This window comes from Alosa pseudoharengus, unplaced genomic scaffold, assembly GCF_046254945.1.
Source record: "Alosa pseudoharengus isolate Yale_2024_CS ecotype anadromous, Long Island Sound unplaced genomic scaffold, YU_APseudo_1.1 YU_APseudo_1.1_scf_3, whole genome shotgun sequence".
NCBI lineage: Eukaryota > Metazoa > Chordata > Actinopteri > Clupeiformes > Clupeidae > Alosa > Alosa pseudoharengus.
This window is the reverse complement of record NW_027468718.1, coordinates 42,509,972-42,529,699: the sequence shown is the minus strand read 5'-3', so window position 1 is coordinate 42,529,699 and position 19,728 is coordinate 42,509,972. Positions and strand designations below refer to the sequence as shown.

The window sequence follows — 19,728 nt, the reverse complement described above, 5'->3', positions numbered from 1 at the left end:
CCATGTTTGTATCTTGAAATTGAGAGCAGAGACGAACTCCATGTTGTAACAAAGTTATCAACAAGAAACCCCTCCTTTTATTTTATTTTAATTTAATTGTATTTCTTTGTTTTCTTAACAATTGGAGGCACAAGAATGACTGTACATGCGTACGTATAGGAGCTTGTTTTATATTTTTAACGATTAGGGGAGGAGGCAAGATAGGCTTTAGCTTAGCGCGATATTTGGTTAAATTAAAATTAGCTAGCTGGGTTTTTGAAAAAGTAACGTATACTTCAAATCGTAATTGCTCTGGATTTACGGATCTCATGGACCACCCGTCCTCGTCAGTAATCACACAAGTGAGCCGTGATGAAGAGGCGAGTACTCCTTTACGAGAGAAAGGTAAGTTAGAAAAGTTTTGAAAGTGGGTTGTTTTGGAGCGCACATGTCAGAACTGAAGAATATCTGAGGCGAAACAAACATAAAGTGTTTTGAAGTAAATAGTGGCCATGCGTGCAGTCAACAATGTTGCCGGAAAACTACAGTTGTTACTTTGTATGGATGCGCTAAATTGCAATAGTTGCATTTTTGACGGGACGGAATTAAATGGCCGCGTCGGCCTTGGAGGACAAGAACTTAATTTGACAGCTGCGAATAACTTGGTCTACTACATCTCGTCTGCTGTTTCTAAACTCCGTCGTAGTATGAATAATGTGTCAATTCTCTAGAAACGGTCTAGTCTGGCCATTTAATGTTTGAGAATGAAAATAAAAGTCAAAACATTGAAATCTTATTCGGCCCTTAATTCAGGGGGCGGGACTGTATCATCTGAGTAGCCTAGGCAAAAAAGTATTATTGGGCATTAATATGTCTGTCATCATCTCATCTTCTGTTCCTAATAACAGACATCACTACAAGCGGGTGGTTGACTGGTCTTCTTTGACATGAAATATCGTGTCCTGAATATGTCATGCAGTAGCTCAGTCAGTGGAGTTTCAGTGTCTGTCTCTGTAGCTGTAGAGGTCAGGAAAGTGGATGGCTTCGTCATCCTTGTCAGATTTTTTCCCGCCAAATGGTCACCACCCATCTCTTGGACATCTACTGCATAGACTACAGCTGTAAGCCTGGATAAAATGTTTCTGCATAACCCAATTTTTTGTGGCAGCAATATATATATATATATATATATATATTTTTTTTTTTATCAAGTAGGCCTAGCCCCTTCCAGCAGAGTTCCCACAGTAGTTGGACTGACACAAGGTGTTTATGTTGATTTATTTTTGTCAGTGTCCATCAGACAGTGAGGTAGGTTAACAAACAAAACACTGCAAGTGCTCATATGTGAAGCGTTTCACCCCACTGTTTATGATCTCTTTTTTGTAAGCTGGACTGTGGCATCTATGACAGGAGGGGCTGCACACTGACAATTTATTGTCAACATGTAGGTTAAAACCTCAAAAAGATGTAGAAAACTTCAAAAAGGATGCATTGTTGTGCTCAAGTGTAAGCTAACCTGAGTCTCAATGTGGGTGCAACAAAAGTACAAAGTAGATGAAAAAGACGAAAGCCGGTGAACACATCGGATGACCTGCAAGCTCAGTGTTGAGTGTTCACAGGTTCTTTGTGTGCGGTTCTATTGAAAGCAAAGGCCGAAATACGTGGCCATGGTGACCTGACTGTATAGTCACTCACTTCTGTTGTGTGTCTATTGTCACAGAGAAGACTGCGCACTGCTTAGCTGCTAAGCCGTGGCACTCGGAATATGCTGCTTGGGGCTTCCTGTAACTGTGGGCCTCTGGTTTTAGATATAGGTCACAAGAGGTCACAATTGTCAACAGCAGTGCTACGTCATCGCTTGAATTAATTTGTAGAATACAAGGTTTAAAAGTAGGTAAAACAACTATAAAGGTACTTGATTATGCCATTTCAACCATTGGACCCTATGTAGTAGTTTTGGTAAGGTTAATGTGTTGGTTCAAAATAGCCAGCCCTCTAATGAAACTAAGTTCCACACAAGCGCTAGCTAATTGAAGCAGTTTGTGCAGGCTGTTGTCAAAAGCTGACACTTTAACCTTATTGTGCAATGGCCTATGCAGAGCCATGTTTTTTGTCACTCAAAAGTGGCAGCTCTGCATGGTTGACTGTCATGTAAGTGTGCAAAAGGCATGCTGAACGGCATTGCTTGGTTTTGTGTCTGTCCTCTTTACACACACACACACACACCACGATGGGTGCATAGCTGAGGCATTGGTGACTGATTTCAATCTAAGGAAGAACACTGAGGGCAACCTCCCATGTGTACAACACCTCTGCTGTGCTGTTGCTTATTAATACGCCTTAGTGATTGATCCTTCTTATTGAGACATATCTGACAACGTTTTGCTGTTGCTCCTCAGAGTCTCTGTAAGCAACGCTTGGTTGGTTGGTGCACAGTGCAAAGTACAGCTTCTGGCACTCTCAAAATAATGCTGTGCTTAGACTCTTAGGCGGATATGCCATGGCACGAAATTACGTTTTTGAATTTGGATTGCAGATTAAACTGAGGTGAATGTTTGTCTCCCAGGAGAACATGTCAGGCTACATGCCTATTTGACCAATGTGCTGAGGGGGTTAAATAAGGTCTCAAGGAAGATCATGCAAGAGTGCACACTTTGTTGACTGACTCATTCCTCTTAGTTTAGAAAACGTTCTAAAGAGATTTGATAGATTTAGCTAATGTAGACATGAAACTTCAAACTTGATATTAAGGTTCAAGCTTGATATGTTGAAGTATCCAAGTGTAAGTGTTCATGTTTGAATATGAATTCTCTCTCTCTTCACTGCCCTCCCCTCCCCTCTTCCTCTCTTTCCCTCACTTTCAGTTACTCTGTTTGTCAAACTCTAGTCTGAACTTGCCAGACTCCCTAGATTTCCAGGTGGCAAATGTTTAAAATGTTTGAATACGAGTGACAGAAGCATTCAGCGTGTAAAATTCTTACTCCCACTCAATGCTGTCGGCAGCAACACTCCCTTCATGTCAAAGTCAAACACTCTTGGAAGGGCAAAGCCTGCAAACCAAAGCAAGCCCAGCCATATAATACCCAAGTGTACAGAAATGTGTTGGACTTGGACTATTATCTCAGCACTGACATCACAGACCGAGCTGACCAGCCCTAGCAGCTTATTTGTTGAAGGGAGCCAGTGGAACTCCTAGTTATATAAGAGCAGAGAAAAAAACACATGTTAAGGAAAAGGATCCCTGTTAAGCTATGCTGAGGAGTCCTTATTTCTTTTTCTGTGGCCAACAGATCAAGGCTAAATTCTGCCGCTGACCCCATGTCTATGACCACCCGTACCCCGTCACCCTAGGTGCCCGGCCGCTCTCGTAAATCTGAACACACCAGTTTAGCAGGCGAGAGCGCGAGAACAGATGGGATTTGTACATTGCGTATTCTGAACTTTTTTATTCACAGCCTGAGTTGGAAGTGGATTTTGGACAAGGTGCTTTTAGCGAATGCAGTCAATTGAGCCACACTGTCCTTTAAGTTTAAAGCATCGACTCCACCACCTGCTCTTTGCTTATTGAGGATTATTTTTAGAAATAGGGGGTGGTGATGATGGTGGTGGTCGTGGTGGTAGTGGTGGTGGTGGTGGGGGGGGGGGGGCAGCAGTGTTGCAAAGATACAAAGTCTGCGCAGCTCGTCATGCTTGTAGGGCAATGCTGAATCTGTGGTCAGGCTCGCCATTAGCACGCATTCTTGAGTGCCGGCAACGCCTCCGTCCAGTCTGCATGTGAAATGTATTATGGGTGCACCCCCCACCCCTCCCCCACCCCCGATGGCCAACCTTGATTGCTGGAATCCCATTATCTGCACTGATGCATTGTGGGCTACCTCAGTGTGCCGTTTCCCAGGCTTGTCCTCCTCTGTACCTGCTTTGTTGTGTGAAATATGATCTGATGGTGGCAGCAGAGAGGGAGAGAGTGAATGAGGGAGGGACTGAAAGAGAGAAGGAGAGTGATTAGAGAGAGAGAGAGAGAGAGAGAGAGAGAGAGAGAGAGAGAGAGAGAGAGAGAGAGAGAGAGAGAGAGAGAGAGAGAGAGAGAGAGAGAGAGAGAGAGAGAGAGAGAGAGAGAGAGAGAGAGAGAGAGAGAGAGAGAGAGAGAGAGAGAGAGAGAGAGAAAAAAAACACAACACAACAGAGAGAGAGAGAGAGAGAGCGTTCTCTGTGAGGGCCACCCTCTATTGCTTCTCATGAGTTCTTACTTCACTTCCTGATACTTCCTGTTCCTATTTTGGTTTGGCCCGGCCACTGTGCAGCAGAGGGTTGTGGGCCTATGAGATGGCTGCATTCCAGAGAGAGAGGGAGGTAGAGAGAGGGAGGTAGAGAGAGGGGCTGAGGGAATGGAGTGGGGCCCCCTGAGTGCTTCTCTTGTTTAGGGAGTTTTATGAAAGCGGCAAAAAAAGGACTGGTCCATCCCTCCCACCCCAGTCGAAAATCTGCACATTTTGCCGGAGCCAAGGCCTCAAAGGTCCTCAGTGCATTCAGATGAGAAAGCACAGATACTTAATTCAAAACAAGCTGTTTGAGTCTTTGATTTAATACTTCAACACTGTAGTCAACAGCAAACAATCAAATAAATAATGACATAGATATTTTCTGTTTTAATACACATCCGAATTTTGTGATACTTATTTGCACATTTAGAGGGGTTTGGAAATTGTATTTAGTTTAATTAAAACTCTTCCACTACAGGTAATTTAACACATCTAACCAATGTATATCCCACTGTATAATGAAGTAATAATTCTGTTAACTCACTGCTTTCCTATTTAAAAATATCTTAAATGTATTAAGCCTGTGTTTACCCTGTGGTAAATTTACCACCTGTTAAGAATTGATCTATTTATATACTTTTTTGTTGTGTTTATACTGGCATTCCTTTTAAGTTTGATTTGTCTTTCAGATCTGATAATGCCAGTGTTTACAATGGTGTCAGCCTGTGTACTGGTGCCCTGCAATGAATGCCAACTGTTTGCTCTATATCCAAGTAACTTAAACTCGGCACCACGTGTGCCACAATGCTCACAAACCTGCTGTCCCTCTCACTCTGCGGATAGTGTGAAACAAGTTGTTGGATTGTCGGGGGGATATCAAATGTCGGCGGGGGCCATAAAATCAGCCGTGGAGAGACCAGCGTCTGCCAGGATGGGAATAGAATCTCAGGCATTCCCAAAAGGGACCCAGATAGGCTACTTTTAACTTTGTGGTGCTGAAACATGCTGACTAGGGCGGGGTCGCGCTGGATCCGGAAAAGAGCTGTAGCCTCGTTATCGGGATCTAAGCCTCCTGGGATATGGGGTGCGAGCCATGGAAAAGAGGGCCACACAGCACAGGCTGTCAAGCCGTCTAAACTGTCAAAACCTCCGCCTCCAGCTGTCCTGCTAAGACATGACGAATAAGTACATAGAACTTAGTGGTCTCGCTTCAAAAACATTGAAGACATTGCACAGTCAACACATTTACCCCAGGGCATGCAATGCTATGCACAAAAGTGAGTTTGAGGCTTTCACCTTGTCGTTGTTTGGGTATTTCCAGTCAGTCCAACGATAAACACAAGGATTGGTGGCGTGCTCCCCTACAACAGAGATTTTTTTGTTTTGCGTGTCCGTTTATGGCTTGGAGCAGGGTCTCTCTATATACAGAGAATGCCATCACTAACCTCTGTCAGCAGCTGCTCGTGAGGGCTATTTAAAGCAGTCTGATGTGTAACATCAGAAGAGCCAACGTGGCGGACTGCGTGATGTTTCTTTGCCCTCTCAGGCTCACTCACCTGCCTGGGCCTTCGCTCGTGTTCCTCTACTCGCCCCTTTGCCCTGTGAGCAGACTTTAGGTATGCGCACCATGCTCCACTCCATCTGCTACAAGTCAAAACCCCCATAAAGACGCGTGGAAAAAGGCCCCCTGGCAGTGTTTTGATTTACGCTTCTTTTAAATGCCCTGAATTGATGACTAACGACTTTTCAAAAAAAACTCTTTGAATGCAACATGAATGTATTTATATTTCTTGCATTGCATAAGGAGTCTCGTCTTTGCAAAAACATTTATGGTCTAGAATGTGAGCTGCACATACGTAGACAAGCCACTGCTTTATTGTATACATGGAACAAAAGTGATGATGTAGCCTATTTCATATTTTTGGTTTAGGAAGCAGATCAGTATGATGGTTAGGGCTGGTTATCGCCTATTACTAGGACTACAGTAGATATAGTAGAAATATACATTTCAGCATTTTGTGAAATTATTCAAATAAAGATTGATTTGAATTGATTTTCCATTATTTTATTTCAACTCATCTCTAGTGATATGACTATGACAATTCTTCCCAACTAATGTGAATATTTTATTTTACTAATTTGTATTTTAGAGATTTAGATTAAAATTGTTGTTGTTAAATGAAAATATTGAGAATATCATCATATTCATACATCTCCCATAGGCTTTTTAACAGCATTTATTTACATGAAAAGTGTAACAAACAGGGGTTAAAGTGTGTGTTCCCCCACCTTAGATAAATTAATAATAAAATAAATATATTCTTTTTATACCAACGATATAGCGTGATGATATTGTTAAAATAAGTGAGTTAATTTTTTGCGTGTACAGAGGTGACCAAGAAGCTAGCAATTCTTGTCCAAAAAGTATTGCTACACCACGATACTCAATATGTTGTCCAACGGTGAGTCATTTTCCCCCGTTGCACTGACACTTTTAGGGTTCCCCCACCTGCCACTTTAACCACTGGTAACGAATGCATAAAAAACTACCAGATCGGGGAATATGGATGTACTGTATAGAATGAACAAGAACACTATCTTGTTACAATGTCTTCATAATTATATGGTATTGGATTTGGATAGATTTATAATTTTACTGAAAAGGCATTAACGTGTTTTGAAAGTTCACTTTGCAGCATTAAGAGTGTTAACACTCGTCCAGAGAGGGTATATGGAAGGAGGTCAAGTAAATGCTTCGTAGGCTACTTCATATTATGTGGGTCAGAGTACAGCTGAAATCATGGCTAGCATCTATCAAAGTCAGTTATCTCTTAAATGTGTTGGCAAGACTGCATCATCACCTCGTTTGGAAAGCTCTGTTGTCATCAGCAACGTGGTAACACAGCATCGCCATCTGATTACTGTAGGAAACAAAATATCAAACTGGGGGTTAAAAAAAAGAAAGCTGCATATATGCGGGATCCAGTCAAATTACTCCATCAGGAGTCAGATGCAGGGGTTTCAGTTGGCATGGTAAACTTTCATGATGACAGCGCCTCCTTCATCTTGCTGGCAGTCTAATTTGTCAAAGATTTTGTCTTCTAAAGCCCAGCTATCATCACCCATGTTCGCTTTAGCAATACATCTAAAAAGGTCTCTTGCCTTTGAGCTGTACATAGATTGCTAATCATGACAATCCCTTGTTATGTCTGTCACTATTGCAAAATCACACTGGTCTCTACTGGTCTCTCTATAACTATTACGTTATCAGCCTAGGAGGATTATTGGCTAATTACTGTTGTGAAGTGCTGAATGACCACAGATTGTTTCCCAGGCCCCAGCATTAACGAAATGCTGTCATGAATAGTGAGAGAATGCATGTAGGACTTGCATGGGTGTGACACACATGTTTTCAATGACAGACTGAGACTTCCATTATATCTCCACCCATAGTAGACTCTCTGGTTTCTTGATTCCTTGCCTGTGGATTGCTCTCTCAAAATCAGCTTTACAGAGTTTAAGAGATCTCTATCTGTTTGCCTGAAAAACACCAAATTTGCACTGGTTGGACCAAATAATAATGAAAATAATTCCCCAATCAACTTTGATGTCAATAAACCAACAACATGTCTTGCTAAGCAGCAGGTGTTCCGAATGAATTTGAATTGTTTATACCAGCAGGGGATCTTTAAAAAGAATCGCAAGCTAATCAACCTTAAGCAGGAAAGTGATATCTTCACATAGAGTGCTTGGTTTTGATTAGTGGCACATTGGTGTCTGTCAGAGCCGTCCAAAGATGGAGGTTTGACGTGTGGTCACGGCGGTGTGGTCAGCAGGCAGTATGGCCAGCATGGTGTGACTGTATGTGCTTTTGTGTTCTTAGGTGCCCAAACACATGCTGCATCTTCATCAAAGAAACCCCGCAGTCGCAGCATTTTCCACAGTCTCTTCTGCTGCCTGTGTCATGACGAAACAGATCAGCTCCCAGTCAACAACAACGCCCCGCTGTTGGTTGAAGAAAATGGAACGGTCTCTAAAGTAAGGCAATTTTCATTGTACCTCTGTGTTTTGATGTCCGTACCACTTCATTCACTGTCTCTCTAATCTCCCGCCCCAAGGCAACTCTCCCGCTCATGGGTTTCTGGGTGTCTTGTGGTTAAATTGACCAAGAGCCATATGATCAACTCTGTCACCAAGGAAACCAAAACCCCATGTTTGTTTTGCGCAACCCTTTTCTCTTGACTGTCAACAACAAACAAGTCAGTGTCAATAAATCGTCATGTCAGTGAATCATCACAGTGCTTGTTTGCATCTATGCAAAACTTTAGTGAAAATTCAGTTGTCTCCTTTGTCACCTATAAGAGTGTTAAAAGATTAGAATTCCTTGGTAAATATGAGATTATATCTTGCCAAACAAGTGCTCTTGGCATAAGACAAAGCCATCCATGATTCTATTGAACACATTCTTGGAAAACAACATGGCTGTTAGCAACTACAGACAGATCAGGTGGTCAAGATGCTCTCGGGTGTCAGTTTCAGATTTATGCCTTACTTCAGCTTTTTATAGTGATTTGATATTCCAGGAGTTATTTGTCACGTCTCTGTAGCCCCCCAAAATAAATTGGTAGGTCTCCTGAAGAGGCGCTGGGTACTGAAGCTCAGTCTAGTTTTGACCCTCCTGTCATGTCAACGTGTGCTCTACTGCTGGTGTCTCAGGCAGCCTGTGGGCTCAGCGAATCTCCCCAGCCCCCACCACAGTTAGACCTCTCAGAGCACCGCATGCCGTCAGGACACTGCCTGCTCTCCGGGGAGAGCAACACACTCGGGAAATGCATTGAGCACTTTCAAGCTGCCGATTTTTGCAGTCATTTTGGAGCTGGACGGAAATTTTCCCAGTTTTTTGAGTCTTCTCTCAGGGGTGAAGTTGTGGTGCAAAGCCCACCGATCAGACAAAATATGCCTGAGGAGAACTGTGTAGACCAAACTAAGGTCTCTGGACACGAGGAGCACACGGATGGAAATGAGTCTTTCGATGATTATTGTGAACTTTGCTTAAATTCTGTGGATCAGAGCTCTTTTGATTCAGCCGAAGTGCAAGGACTAAGTAAAGCCATGGAGCACATTTGTAAACACTACGAAGCTGGCGAAGTACAGTTAGAACAACATGTTGGTATACCAGAGTTCCCCGATCAAAGTCATGGTACAGAAACCTTCCGGGTACACAGTGAGTCCTCTCAAATGAGTCAAAATGAGGAAGTGTTCTTTGGAAACAGGTTATGCACTAATCTTGTAACTATTTCAGAGGTTTCAGAGCAGTGCACTGAACAGCACGAACAATTTGAACAAATTTTTAGCACAGCAGAGCTGCAGACTAATAATGTTGAATCTTTTCAGCAAACTAGGTCATTTGAACATGGTACTGAGCTTGGTGGGACATTTGAACTTGATTCTGAATTAAGTACAGTTTCTCAGGAGCTCATGTACTCAGACAGAGGTGGGCCTTTGCACAGTGAGCTTCCTGATCCAAATGTTGAACACACAGAGTCATTTCAACAATGTGAACCCTGCACACAGTGCAGTGGCTCTGAACAACAGGCAGTTTATATCGAGGTGTCAGAAAGTGAAGTGTCTGAGAGTGCTTTTGAAAAGCCCTCCAAACGTGACCAGGAAGCTGCTGCTGCTGATGTTTTCCAGTCCTCTGAATATAGCATATCAGTAGTTGACTGTGAATTAGGCGAACACTCGACATCCACTGACCTCAAAGCTGAAAACTGTAAAATGTATGGCACATTAGTTGAACAGCCATTTAACATGTGCGACATTGCCAAACAGCCTGTGTCCAGCGGAGAACTAGGTAATTATTGTGCATCTACAGAGAGCAGTCAACATGCACAACTCTGCAACGTAAACACGTTTTTTAAAGAACAGATGCTTCCTGATGCTATTGCGGTGGATGAGTGTCAGCCGACTGAAAACACTGCTGAACACTCAAAGACCCCTGAACAATGCGAGACGTCCGAGCACTTTGAGTTGGCTGAACAATGCGGCTCCCTTGATAGCTGTGCTAAATACTATCGCGCCCACAAAATAAACAAGCCATGCCAACACCACAGCTCTCACTGTGAGCAGCTCACAGAGCAACAGAAGACCTGGCACAATTCTAAATGTGATACTTTGCTCTCTGGATCAATGGATACTTTTGAAACCTTATGGCTCTCTCAGTTCTTAATTGAACGTAGACCTGATGCTTCATCTCTAAAAGAATATGAGTGCTGTGAAAACTGCAATCTCTGTGATCACTCCTCTGAAGACATAGAGGTGAGTGAAGACCGACCTAGTCCTGACCAGTGTGATGCTATACAATTGGAAGAAAAAGTGCAGTCTTGTAGTCACTCCTTTGAGCACAACAACAGTGAAGTCTCTGTGCATTGCGTTACTTCTGAAGAGAGTGAGACTACAAAATGCAGTGCAGTATCTTATCACAATGAATCCTCACAGCAAAGGGAATTGTCTGAGACTGTAGAATCTCAAGGGGACGATTTATATGATGTCTGCACTGATACCCAATGTGAAATACACAAGGATCTTGATTTCTTTCTTGATCAAGATGGACTCTTTGAACTTAATTCCGAGGAAGGCAGTGATATTAGTAGATCTTACAAACCTGATGTGGATTCTCTGGATGGATTAAGTGAAGGGGATGACTATCACCCCTGTAATGAGAAAAGCCAAGACAGTTCTGAAACTGAAGAATCATTTAAAACCTGCTCTGATGGAAGTGAATCTGATGAAAACTGTTCTGAGTCCTCTTATAACAGTGATAAACTATCTGAAGAGGCAGAGAATGACCACTTTCCTATCCAGGATGGGTCTTTTGATGGGTCTCCACAAGATGATAATCAGGAAGGTTACTTGCATTATACAGATGATGGAGTGCATGAATTCTCACTGGAATGTGAAAATCAATCCTGTTCTTGTTTGTGGACGGCAGAAGACCCTGAAAGTGCTGACCTCTGCAGTGCAGACGGTGAGTTTTATGAGGGTGAAAGTCATGAATCCAGTGTTGAAGAACGGTACACTGAGGATGATGGAAGTGAACCAGACTCAGAAGGAGACCGTCTTGAACCCCAAATAGATGAAGAAGGTCTTAAGGGCCCTGTGGGAGCAGCTGAAGTTTCTGAAGACAGCCCAGTGGAAAAGACAGAGCAAGAAGGTCAGCTATTGGTATCCCCTCCTGAGGAGAAGCTTTCTCAACCTGCCATTGGATATGCACTTTATCAAAGTCAGACTTTAAGACTGTTCCTGGAACGGCGACGACTGTCAGCGGCTGAAGCCTATGGGCACTATGGTGCAGATTTTTGTAGTTTGGATCTAATATTCGATCCCTGGGCCGAAGTTGAAACCAAAGAACCCAGTGAAGTTGTTGCTGAAGCAGAAAAAGAAAGAAGTGAATCTGGCTCTGTACAGGAAGACGATTCTGAGGTGCATCGTAAGGATGAACCTTCCGTTGAATGTGACGAGGGTAAAAACCCTAGTCCAGATAACTGTGACCATCATGGGCTTATCCCTGATATTATTTTCTCTGAAGTACTGGATGAGAACAAAGATGAAGAAATTGGAGAATTGCATGAGAAAAATGAGGGCCTACTTACTAGCCCCGAGATTCCTTATGGTATAGAGGCCTCCGAAACCCCAGAGCCTCTCTGCCTTAAAGACACCGATGAGGTCTGTGAGGAACTCTCAGATTTGCTCAAGTCCGAACGAGGAGAGTGGGATTCTGAGCAGGTTGAACAAGCCAAGTTACCTGAGCCTAAATGTGCTGAGTCGGTGATGCCTGAAATACTGTTGTCTGATCTTATTACCCAACAGACAAAGCCCACTAAGAACAGTGTTGATCATGCTAAGACCTCAGAAAACAATGTTGAATCCACTGAACACTCTGAACACTGTGCAACACATCAATTCTTTAAGCTGGCTGATGAGAGAAAGACCCCAGAACCATTGGAGGAGCCTGAAGAGATTGAGTCTGAGGATGAGGATATCCAAGAGACCTGTCAGTGCGAGTTCTGTGTCCCAACAGAGGAGGTACTTAGTCCTTTTGCTGCACATATAAATTGCTTAAGAAGCATCGATACAATGTTTCTTTTTTCAATTGCTCAGCATGCTGGGTTTCATTTAGCCCACTCCTAATGCATGGTGTGAATTTTGTAGTTTCTGAAATAATAAAAAAAAGAAGACTGAAACTTATGCCTGTTGAGTTTTACCTGTGACCGGTTTTGCGGGTACCAGACATGTGTCGTGTTCAACTTTGGTCTGAGTTTGTTTTGCCTCAGAGCTAAAATAAGTGAAGGAGAATGCTCAAGTACATCTCTGATTCCATGTCATATGGGCTTGTTATTTCAGTCTGAAGTTTAAAAAGACACCTATCTACAATACACCCGCCCCCCCTCCTGCTCCTAAAGCACAGCCTCAGTGGCAAACTCGGCTCAGGCATAAGCACATCTGTCTCTATGTTCAGTTCAGTTGCTTTTCCTATAAGCATGTTTTGCCCTTCCAGCTGGTTAAGTGTGTTTCTGTATAGAGCATGGGCACTTTCAGACAGAGAATGGCTTGGCCAGGGTGTCGTGTAACCTCATCCCATCCCGGGCAGTGCCCGCAGTCACACGGCCTGGCTTGGCCTGCGGAATGTAAGAACTAAAAGAGCTTCCGTGTGCCCCCTCATGGACACTCCCCTCTAGAGCCTATTTCTCTCTCTGCCACTACAAGCAAGCAAGCTTTTTATTTTTTTTTTCCCTATTTCTTTTTCCGTTGACACGGCAGTATTGAAACACGAGTCATTCATGATTGTGGACTGAATGTATTGAATTACTGACTTGCACAGGCAGTGGTTTACTAGCAGCTGCTGTTGGAGCTTTACTTGAGCTGTCTGGACTGGCTTTGAGTTTATGTACATAAAATGTTTTATGTAGTTTTTGCTCTGTATATTTACACTGTTTTGTTTTGCTAATATCAGAGTAAAGTGGTTTCATGCTGTAACTGTTCAGTTGCTTAACTTCCTGTTGTGTGTTTGCTCACCCCAGGTCCCAGCCAAACCACTGCTCCCTCAGATTAAATCGAAAGACGCGGGGAAGATCTGTGTAGTCATTGATCTAGATGAAACACTAGTCCACAGTTCATTTAAGGTAAGCTGTGGAGCCCCATTGCGTCATCATCATCCACTCACTTCCACACACCCCTACTACTAAGCACTGTGATGACAAGTCCCATGTACCTGTGCTGTACTGAAACATGGGGATTGTCTATATGTTGCACAACATTATCTATATGTTGCAGGCATTATCTATATGTTGCAGGCATTATCTATATGTTGCACAACATGGTTGTGGCAAAGTAACGTGGCTGCACATGTGTTGGACAGATGGTCAACATTGTCAAAGGACACATACAACTTCCTTCTCAGCAACAGCATATGTTTGATCAATCAGGGCACAGCATGGGGCACATTTATGAAATCCCTCAACTTGTCAGTATGTTCTTGGTACTGGTCAAATGTCAGATACCTGATAGCCGATGTTCTGTACAGGGAACACATCGAAACTGAATTGCATAATGTGCGCAATATTGAGGTGGTTCGTGTCTGAAAACACTGGATTTGGTATAATCTGTCACAATAAAAAGTATTGAATTCAGATCCTGTAGTAAGTCTGCCTTGAAGGAATAAGTGTGTGCTGGAATAAGGGTGTGTTGTGGCAAGAATCAGCCGTCTCCAGTCTTTTATTCCTTTACTGTTTATGGAAGAATTCTTTCCTCCTAAGCTGAAATGTATGACATCAGCAATGTGTTATGTTGAACAGTAATGAAAACCAGGCTTTTGTTAAATGGAGAGTGTCGACAGTGACACTTTAATCATTTCCAGCTCATTGTGTCACATCAATACATCAACATGTCCCGTCCCCCCTTCTCTACAGCGTCCAGTGTGTCAGAATCCTGCAGTGCCTTACAGTTATGAGGAATTAGTCATTCATGGTTAATCGGTAGTTTTACTGGTGATCATTGTTGGTTTTGTGAAGCTTCTACACTGTGCCTTGGCATCTTCAGAGTTACTTCATAGTCTGTGAATGTAGGTCATGGTGTCCCATCCTCTGTATACCACATGCACGTGATGAACTTAACATTTGAGATGCAGCATATACAAGCTACATTGCCCCCTCTTAATAAATCACTGTTTATGAGCCTGGTCCATTACATTATTACAAATGGCTTGATGGCTCCAGCAGGGTGGTGTTGCCATTTGTTATTTTGAGGGTTAAGTTGCAGAAATTTCATCTGCACGTGGTGTTGTGTGTTTGCTTAACCCTTTCGGTAGTGGATCACTATCCATACAGTTGGAGTTAAATGAAATGTATAGAAAAACCTTCTGAAGTTGAATGATGTTTTTTATTAAATTAATTCATGCCTCATTTAGACCAAGATTTATTTCTTCTGTCAACAGCCGGTGAACAACGCTGATTTTATCATTCCAGTTGAGATTGATGGGACTGTTCACCAGGTAAGCATGATATGACCGTATGTATGACAACAAACTGAACTGACTGCATGGCTCTCTTACAGCGTCATTGGAGTGTCTTTGGGACATTTTGAGGCTTTTCCACAAGTTTGTTTCTTTCTGTTTACCTATCACTTCTCCTCTGGGCATGCTACCTGACAAGGGCAGTGGCCTTCTCTGTTGATGGGTCCGAGCAGCAGGTGGCTATTTCAGTGTCCTGACGGAACGACGAAACCCTGGCTGGCTTCTCAGAACTCACTGCCCATCAATCTCACTCAGAGCACACATCTACTGCTCACACAGGCTGTGGCTGGCAGCGAACATTAGCCCTTTAAAGGGCAAGCATGGCCCCAGTTGCGGCCGACCAGAAAACCACCCAAGCTGGACAAGGCTTGCGCCTGTTTCAAGTAATCCAGGATAGGCTTGTTAAGTCGTGGAAAGCCTATTCGGGATAACTTGGTTCAGGAGCAAGACCACCGACTCCATGAAGATGTTTGGAGGACGCGACCTCACATGAAAAACGAACCATTTTATGGCGTGACTTAAAACGGGGTCATCGTTTGACAACCCCATAAAGTGCTTTACCCACATCCAGTGACCCATGGATAGTGCTGGGTGTTTATTAGTTAATCTTCAGTGCACGAAAACTGAGCTCTGCCCTGACTGACAGGGGAGAATCATGGAATAGTCTGACCTGCAATTCTGGAATCTGAACTCAGTGACTTCTGTATTTAAATGAATGAATAATTGTAAATGCATATGATGTGAAGGAAAATGCTTGGTGATGTCTCTGGCACTGGCTCATTCAGCTTTTCTCATGCCCAGGTGTACGTGTTGAAGAGGCCCCATGTGGATGAATTCCTTAAACGTATGGGTGAATTGTTCGAGTGTGTGCTTTTCACCGCTAGCTTAGCGAAGGTGAGTAGAACAACTGTTTCCTTGTGTTGGCCCTTGGTCAGGTTGCGCGCAAACTGCTGGGTGTTGTACCAAAGTGTCAGGGCTAGCACCATGTAACACCCTCCGCACCTGCTCGCCCTCTCCTCTTCACACCTCAGCAGCCGCACAACCCATTTTGCCAATGATGCACTATTGGTTTTACTACCAACTCATGTTCCCTATGTGCCTAAATTGAATCTCTCCCTTGTGTTTTCTTGAATATGGCAGTATGCGGATCCCGTATCAGATCTGCTGGACAAGTGGGGCGCCTTCCGCAGTCGGCTCTTTCGAGAATCATGCGTATTCCACCGTGGCAACTATGTCAAGGACCTAAGCCGCCTAGGCCGAGACCTGAATAAGGTCATCATTGTGGACAATTCCCCTGCCTCCTACATCTTCCACCCAGACAATGCTGTATGTTTTTACAATTTTTCATTCCATCTTCAATAGAATGCCAGTGCTGTTGATTATTAAATTCAATGATAACCATATTTTTATGAAATTAATTACGAGATGCAGATGTCCAAGTACATATTGATCAGTTAAAATGTCTATATCGGTTTATTCAGTAATTTTCTTGAAACTCCAAAACCCTTTGAGTGCATCATGGTGATGGGTTTTCTCTCCTGTGCCTCCTCATGCCACTCTAGGTGCCTGTAGCATCCTGGTTCGACGACATGGCCGACACAGAGCTACTTGATCTCATCCCGTTCTTCGAGAGACTGAGTAAAGTAGACGATGTGTACGCTGTCCTGAAACAGCACAGGACTACAAGCTAACGCGACCACAGTGGCAGCTTTCACCTCGGGGCCAGGGAGGCCTGCTTGGGCATGGGCCCCACGCTGCTTCCCACGTAAAGGACCAGCGCCTGTCTCGGTCTGAATCACTTTACCCAGAATTCCATTCACAGGACATTTTCTATTGGCTGAGAGAGAGAGAGAGAGAACAGCTGGTAGATCCTTGGTTTGGTTTTTATAGAGATGGAACTGTGGGACTGCTTGATTATCAAAAAGAGAAACATGAGAGTTGCATTGATAATTTTAACACTTCAACAGGTGTTATTCCTCCTTTTTGGTTAATAGATTTTTTCCCCAGACACGTTTGCGGGAAGCCTGTTTAAAGGAACTGTGGGAATTATTCAAATAAGTACTAGTCTTTTCTGTTATGTAAGCAGTGAATAACCGGGTACTTGGGGTTTTCCATGAGGTAAACTGCCCTCATTCCCTCTTTTGTAAAATTGAGTTTATCTCAGAAGCCCAAGTGAGGACGGAACAACGATGGCAATCATGTCAGGTTCTATGCTGTCTCTCGTAATTCGCCAATTTTTTAAAGCAATATTTATTCATCTTTTACCTCTTGACATGCTATTTTTTCCTAATCTTTTTTTTGTCAAGATCTCCTAATACTGCCACAATCATCATTCTTTGTAGCATTTTCTCACAGCAGAGATAAGCGCGTATCGATGTAAGAAAGGGAAACTGGCGTGGTTCCACTGTAGTGCCAGCCTCTGCTGTCAGCTCCCCCCTCGAGGTTATAAACAAACAATCAGAAGCATTTGTTACCCTCACATATATGCCTTATATCTTGCCTTAAAAAGTACCCTTTTGTAATATGACAAACAATTTTAGTTATTAGTTGCAAGGTAATGTAGACTGTGTTAAATAAATTCCAAGAATATGTGTTATTTGTGATATTAATCAAAGCAGAAAGATACTGGAATACTTTAATACTAATTATTACACATACTCTACAAATGTTCAATGCATTAACCATGTTACTTCTCACAAAATTTGTGAAATGCATTAACTGTTGTCGGTCACTCGTCACCTGATTTGAGACCTGGCCTGAGAGAGGGTTGTGTGGCTGATTGGAGAGCTCCCTCCCTGAGAGTAAATTTGTCACCTTGCGGCCGAATTGGTCAGCCGCTTTTCTGCCTGGACTCTGAGTTGAATGGTGGGGGGAGGGGACTCACAGTCCTGTCAAAGGTTCTATATATGTAAACTCATGTTATTGAAATCTGATGCAAAGTCCCGCAAGTGCCAATGCAAGTGGGCCCCAGGAGACTCTCCTGTGTGGGATGATGATGTTTTTGTTGTTGTTGTTGTTGTTGTTGACTTTGACTGTTGGGGTGAGAGCACAAAAATGCTACTTTTGTCCATTTATAAATTTTTAAATGTTTTATTTTTAATAGATGTTATGTTGACAACGCAGTGCCTTCATGCTCTTATTACGATGATGCTGATGATAATGGTAAAGATGGTAATGATGATGATGATGATGATGATGATATCAGTACTGTGCCAAGGGGAAAGACTTGTAATCCATAATGGTTTCAACAGCAGTATGATTAATGTTCGGTTTCGACAAGCACAATGGCTTCCTCCATTCTTTTCAGTACTTGAATCTGACCATTTATCTGCTTTTAATTTTTTTCCTCTTTTAATCTTTGACATAGCATTGAATGTAATATGCTTTGTATTTCAGCAACAATCTAGGCCTTGGTGTTGATGTCTCAATAGACACTTATAGGTTAGGACCTTCAACACGTAATTTGCAACAAAAAAAAAACATATATAGATCTTATAAAATGGTACTCATCAGGATGATTAATTTCTGTACATGAAATTTATAACGCTCCCACTACAAACTTGAGAGCTTGTGGAGCTTACTGTTGATATGTAGAACACTTGTTTGAACTGAATGCTGATAATCTGGCAGTTGGACTCACATTGGACATGCTTTTGGAGCGCAGAGTTTGGTGTTCTCAGTATCCAGTATCTGCCTCCATGTATACACATCTGTTTATATCACGTATGATTTGAGATCGTCAAAGTCATTCCCCTCCAAGCACCTTCTTAAATAGATAAATAGATAAGTAAATAATGGAATCGTCATGGAGACCGGGGGCTCTGTAAGGCTCACTGAAAGCCCCTGTCCGCATGCAGCCCCGCCTACTGCACACTGACCTTTGCACTGCATTTAAGGAGACGATGTGCAGTCAGCATGCAGTTTACTGTGACCTACTTCAAGTGGCAGGTTACAGCCAGGTTGTGAAATCGCAATGTAAACATTGTGCCTTCTGCTGAGGCCTTTACTGTGCACTTTCGTTTCTGGATAAAAAAAAGCGTGGGATCAGTGTTTGTTTTCATGAACAAAACGAGAACTTTTTTCAGTTCTGTTATTGCTCCTGTCTTCACACATAATGCAGGGTGTAAACTCCCCAAGGTTAAATAAATATTAAATTGTATGAAACCTATCTTTAGTAGAATATTTATGGAAACACATAACATATTAAGCTATGAAATAAAACAATCAGTATTAATACATTCTGTTTTATTTTCCGTTTTCCCACCTTGGTTTCTCTCACACAGGCCTTATGTCTCTGGTTTCAAGCTCAGATCTCTCCCATTGCTCCATGACAATGATTTTGTAAGAAGCGTAAAGCAAATAAAGTTTTAACTGTATGACCACACCTTTTAATACCCATTCATGGTTACATGCATGTGAAGTCAGGTTTCCTTATGAATATCAGATTGAAAGTATGCCCCCTAGAGGACTTTGTTAAAACATTTATACAATCGCCACCATTTGGGAAGCCAATTTGAGAATTGTACCTTCAAAATCAGTATGTAAACATACACTACTGGTCAAAGGTTTTGGAACACCTACTCTTTTATGGCTTTTTTTTTACTATTGTTACATTGTAGAGCAAAACTGAAAGCTATGAATTTACAGACGTGGGATAAGGTAATGTAGTAAACAAAAAAGAGTAAACAAAGCTGTGTATAGACTAAACAAAGCTATTTAATATTTTAGGCTCTTCTAAGCAGGCAACTTTTGCTATGAAGACAGCATTTTACACTCTTGGCGTTCCATCAACCACCTTAACGTTAGACTCTGTGAATGTTTTTTTAACAGTCCTGAAGGAGTCCCTATACATGTTGTGATGCTAGACTCTGGGGATGGTTTTCTAACAGTCCAGGTGGGTATTCCAAGTATGTGGTTTAG

At 42.6% G+C, this 19,728-nt stretch overlaps 1 protein-coding gene across 2 annotated transcripts; it reads left to right on the top strand.

Moving 5' to 3' along the window:
- On the top strand, positions 1-19,192 carry ctdsp1 (CTD (carboxy-terminal domain, RNA polymerase II, polypeptide A) small phosphatase 1). Of its 2 annotated transcripts, XM_076264324.1 has the most exons (8): positions 1-384; positions 8,122-8,276; positions 12,210-12,323; positions 13,319-13,420; positions 14,731-14,787; positions 15,610-15,702; positions 15,949-16,134; positions 16,371-19,192. In XM_076264324.1, the coding sequence occupies exons 1-8, from the start codon at positions 309-311 to the stop codon at positions 16,497-16,499; spliced, it is 912 nt and encodes a 303-aa protein (XP_076120439.1). In that variant the 5' UTR covers positions 1-308; the 3' UTR covers positions 16,500-19,192. The 2 variants fall into 2 exon arrangements, with proteins under 2 accessions (XP_076120439.1, XP_076120440.1); XM_076264325.1 differs by lacking the exon at positions 12,210-12,323 and having other exon boundaries at positions 2-384.
- The last annotated feature ends 536 nt before the right edge of the window (positions 19,193-19,728 follow it).

Coding starts and splice junctions, on each gene's coding strand:
- ctdsp1 (XM_076264324.1), top strand. CDS start 309: ATGGACCACCCGTCCTCGTCAGTAATCACACAAGTGAGCCGTGATGAA. Junction 385..8,121: donor TACTCCTTTACGAGAGAAAG/GTAAGTTAGAAA, acceptor TTGTGTTCTTAG/GTGCCCAAACACATGCTGCA. Junction 8,277..12,209: donor AAAATGGAACGGTCTCTAAA/GTAAGGCAATTT, acceptor CAATTCTTTAAG/CTGGCTGATGAGAGAAAGAC.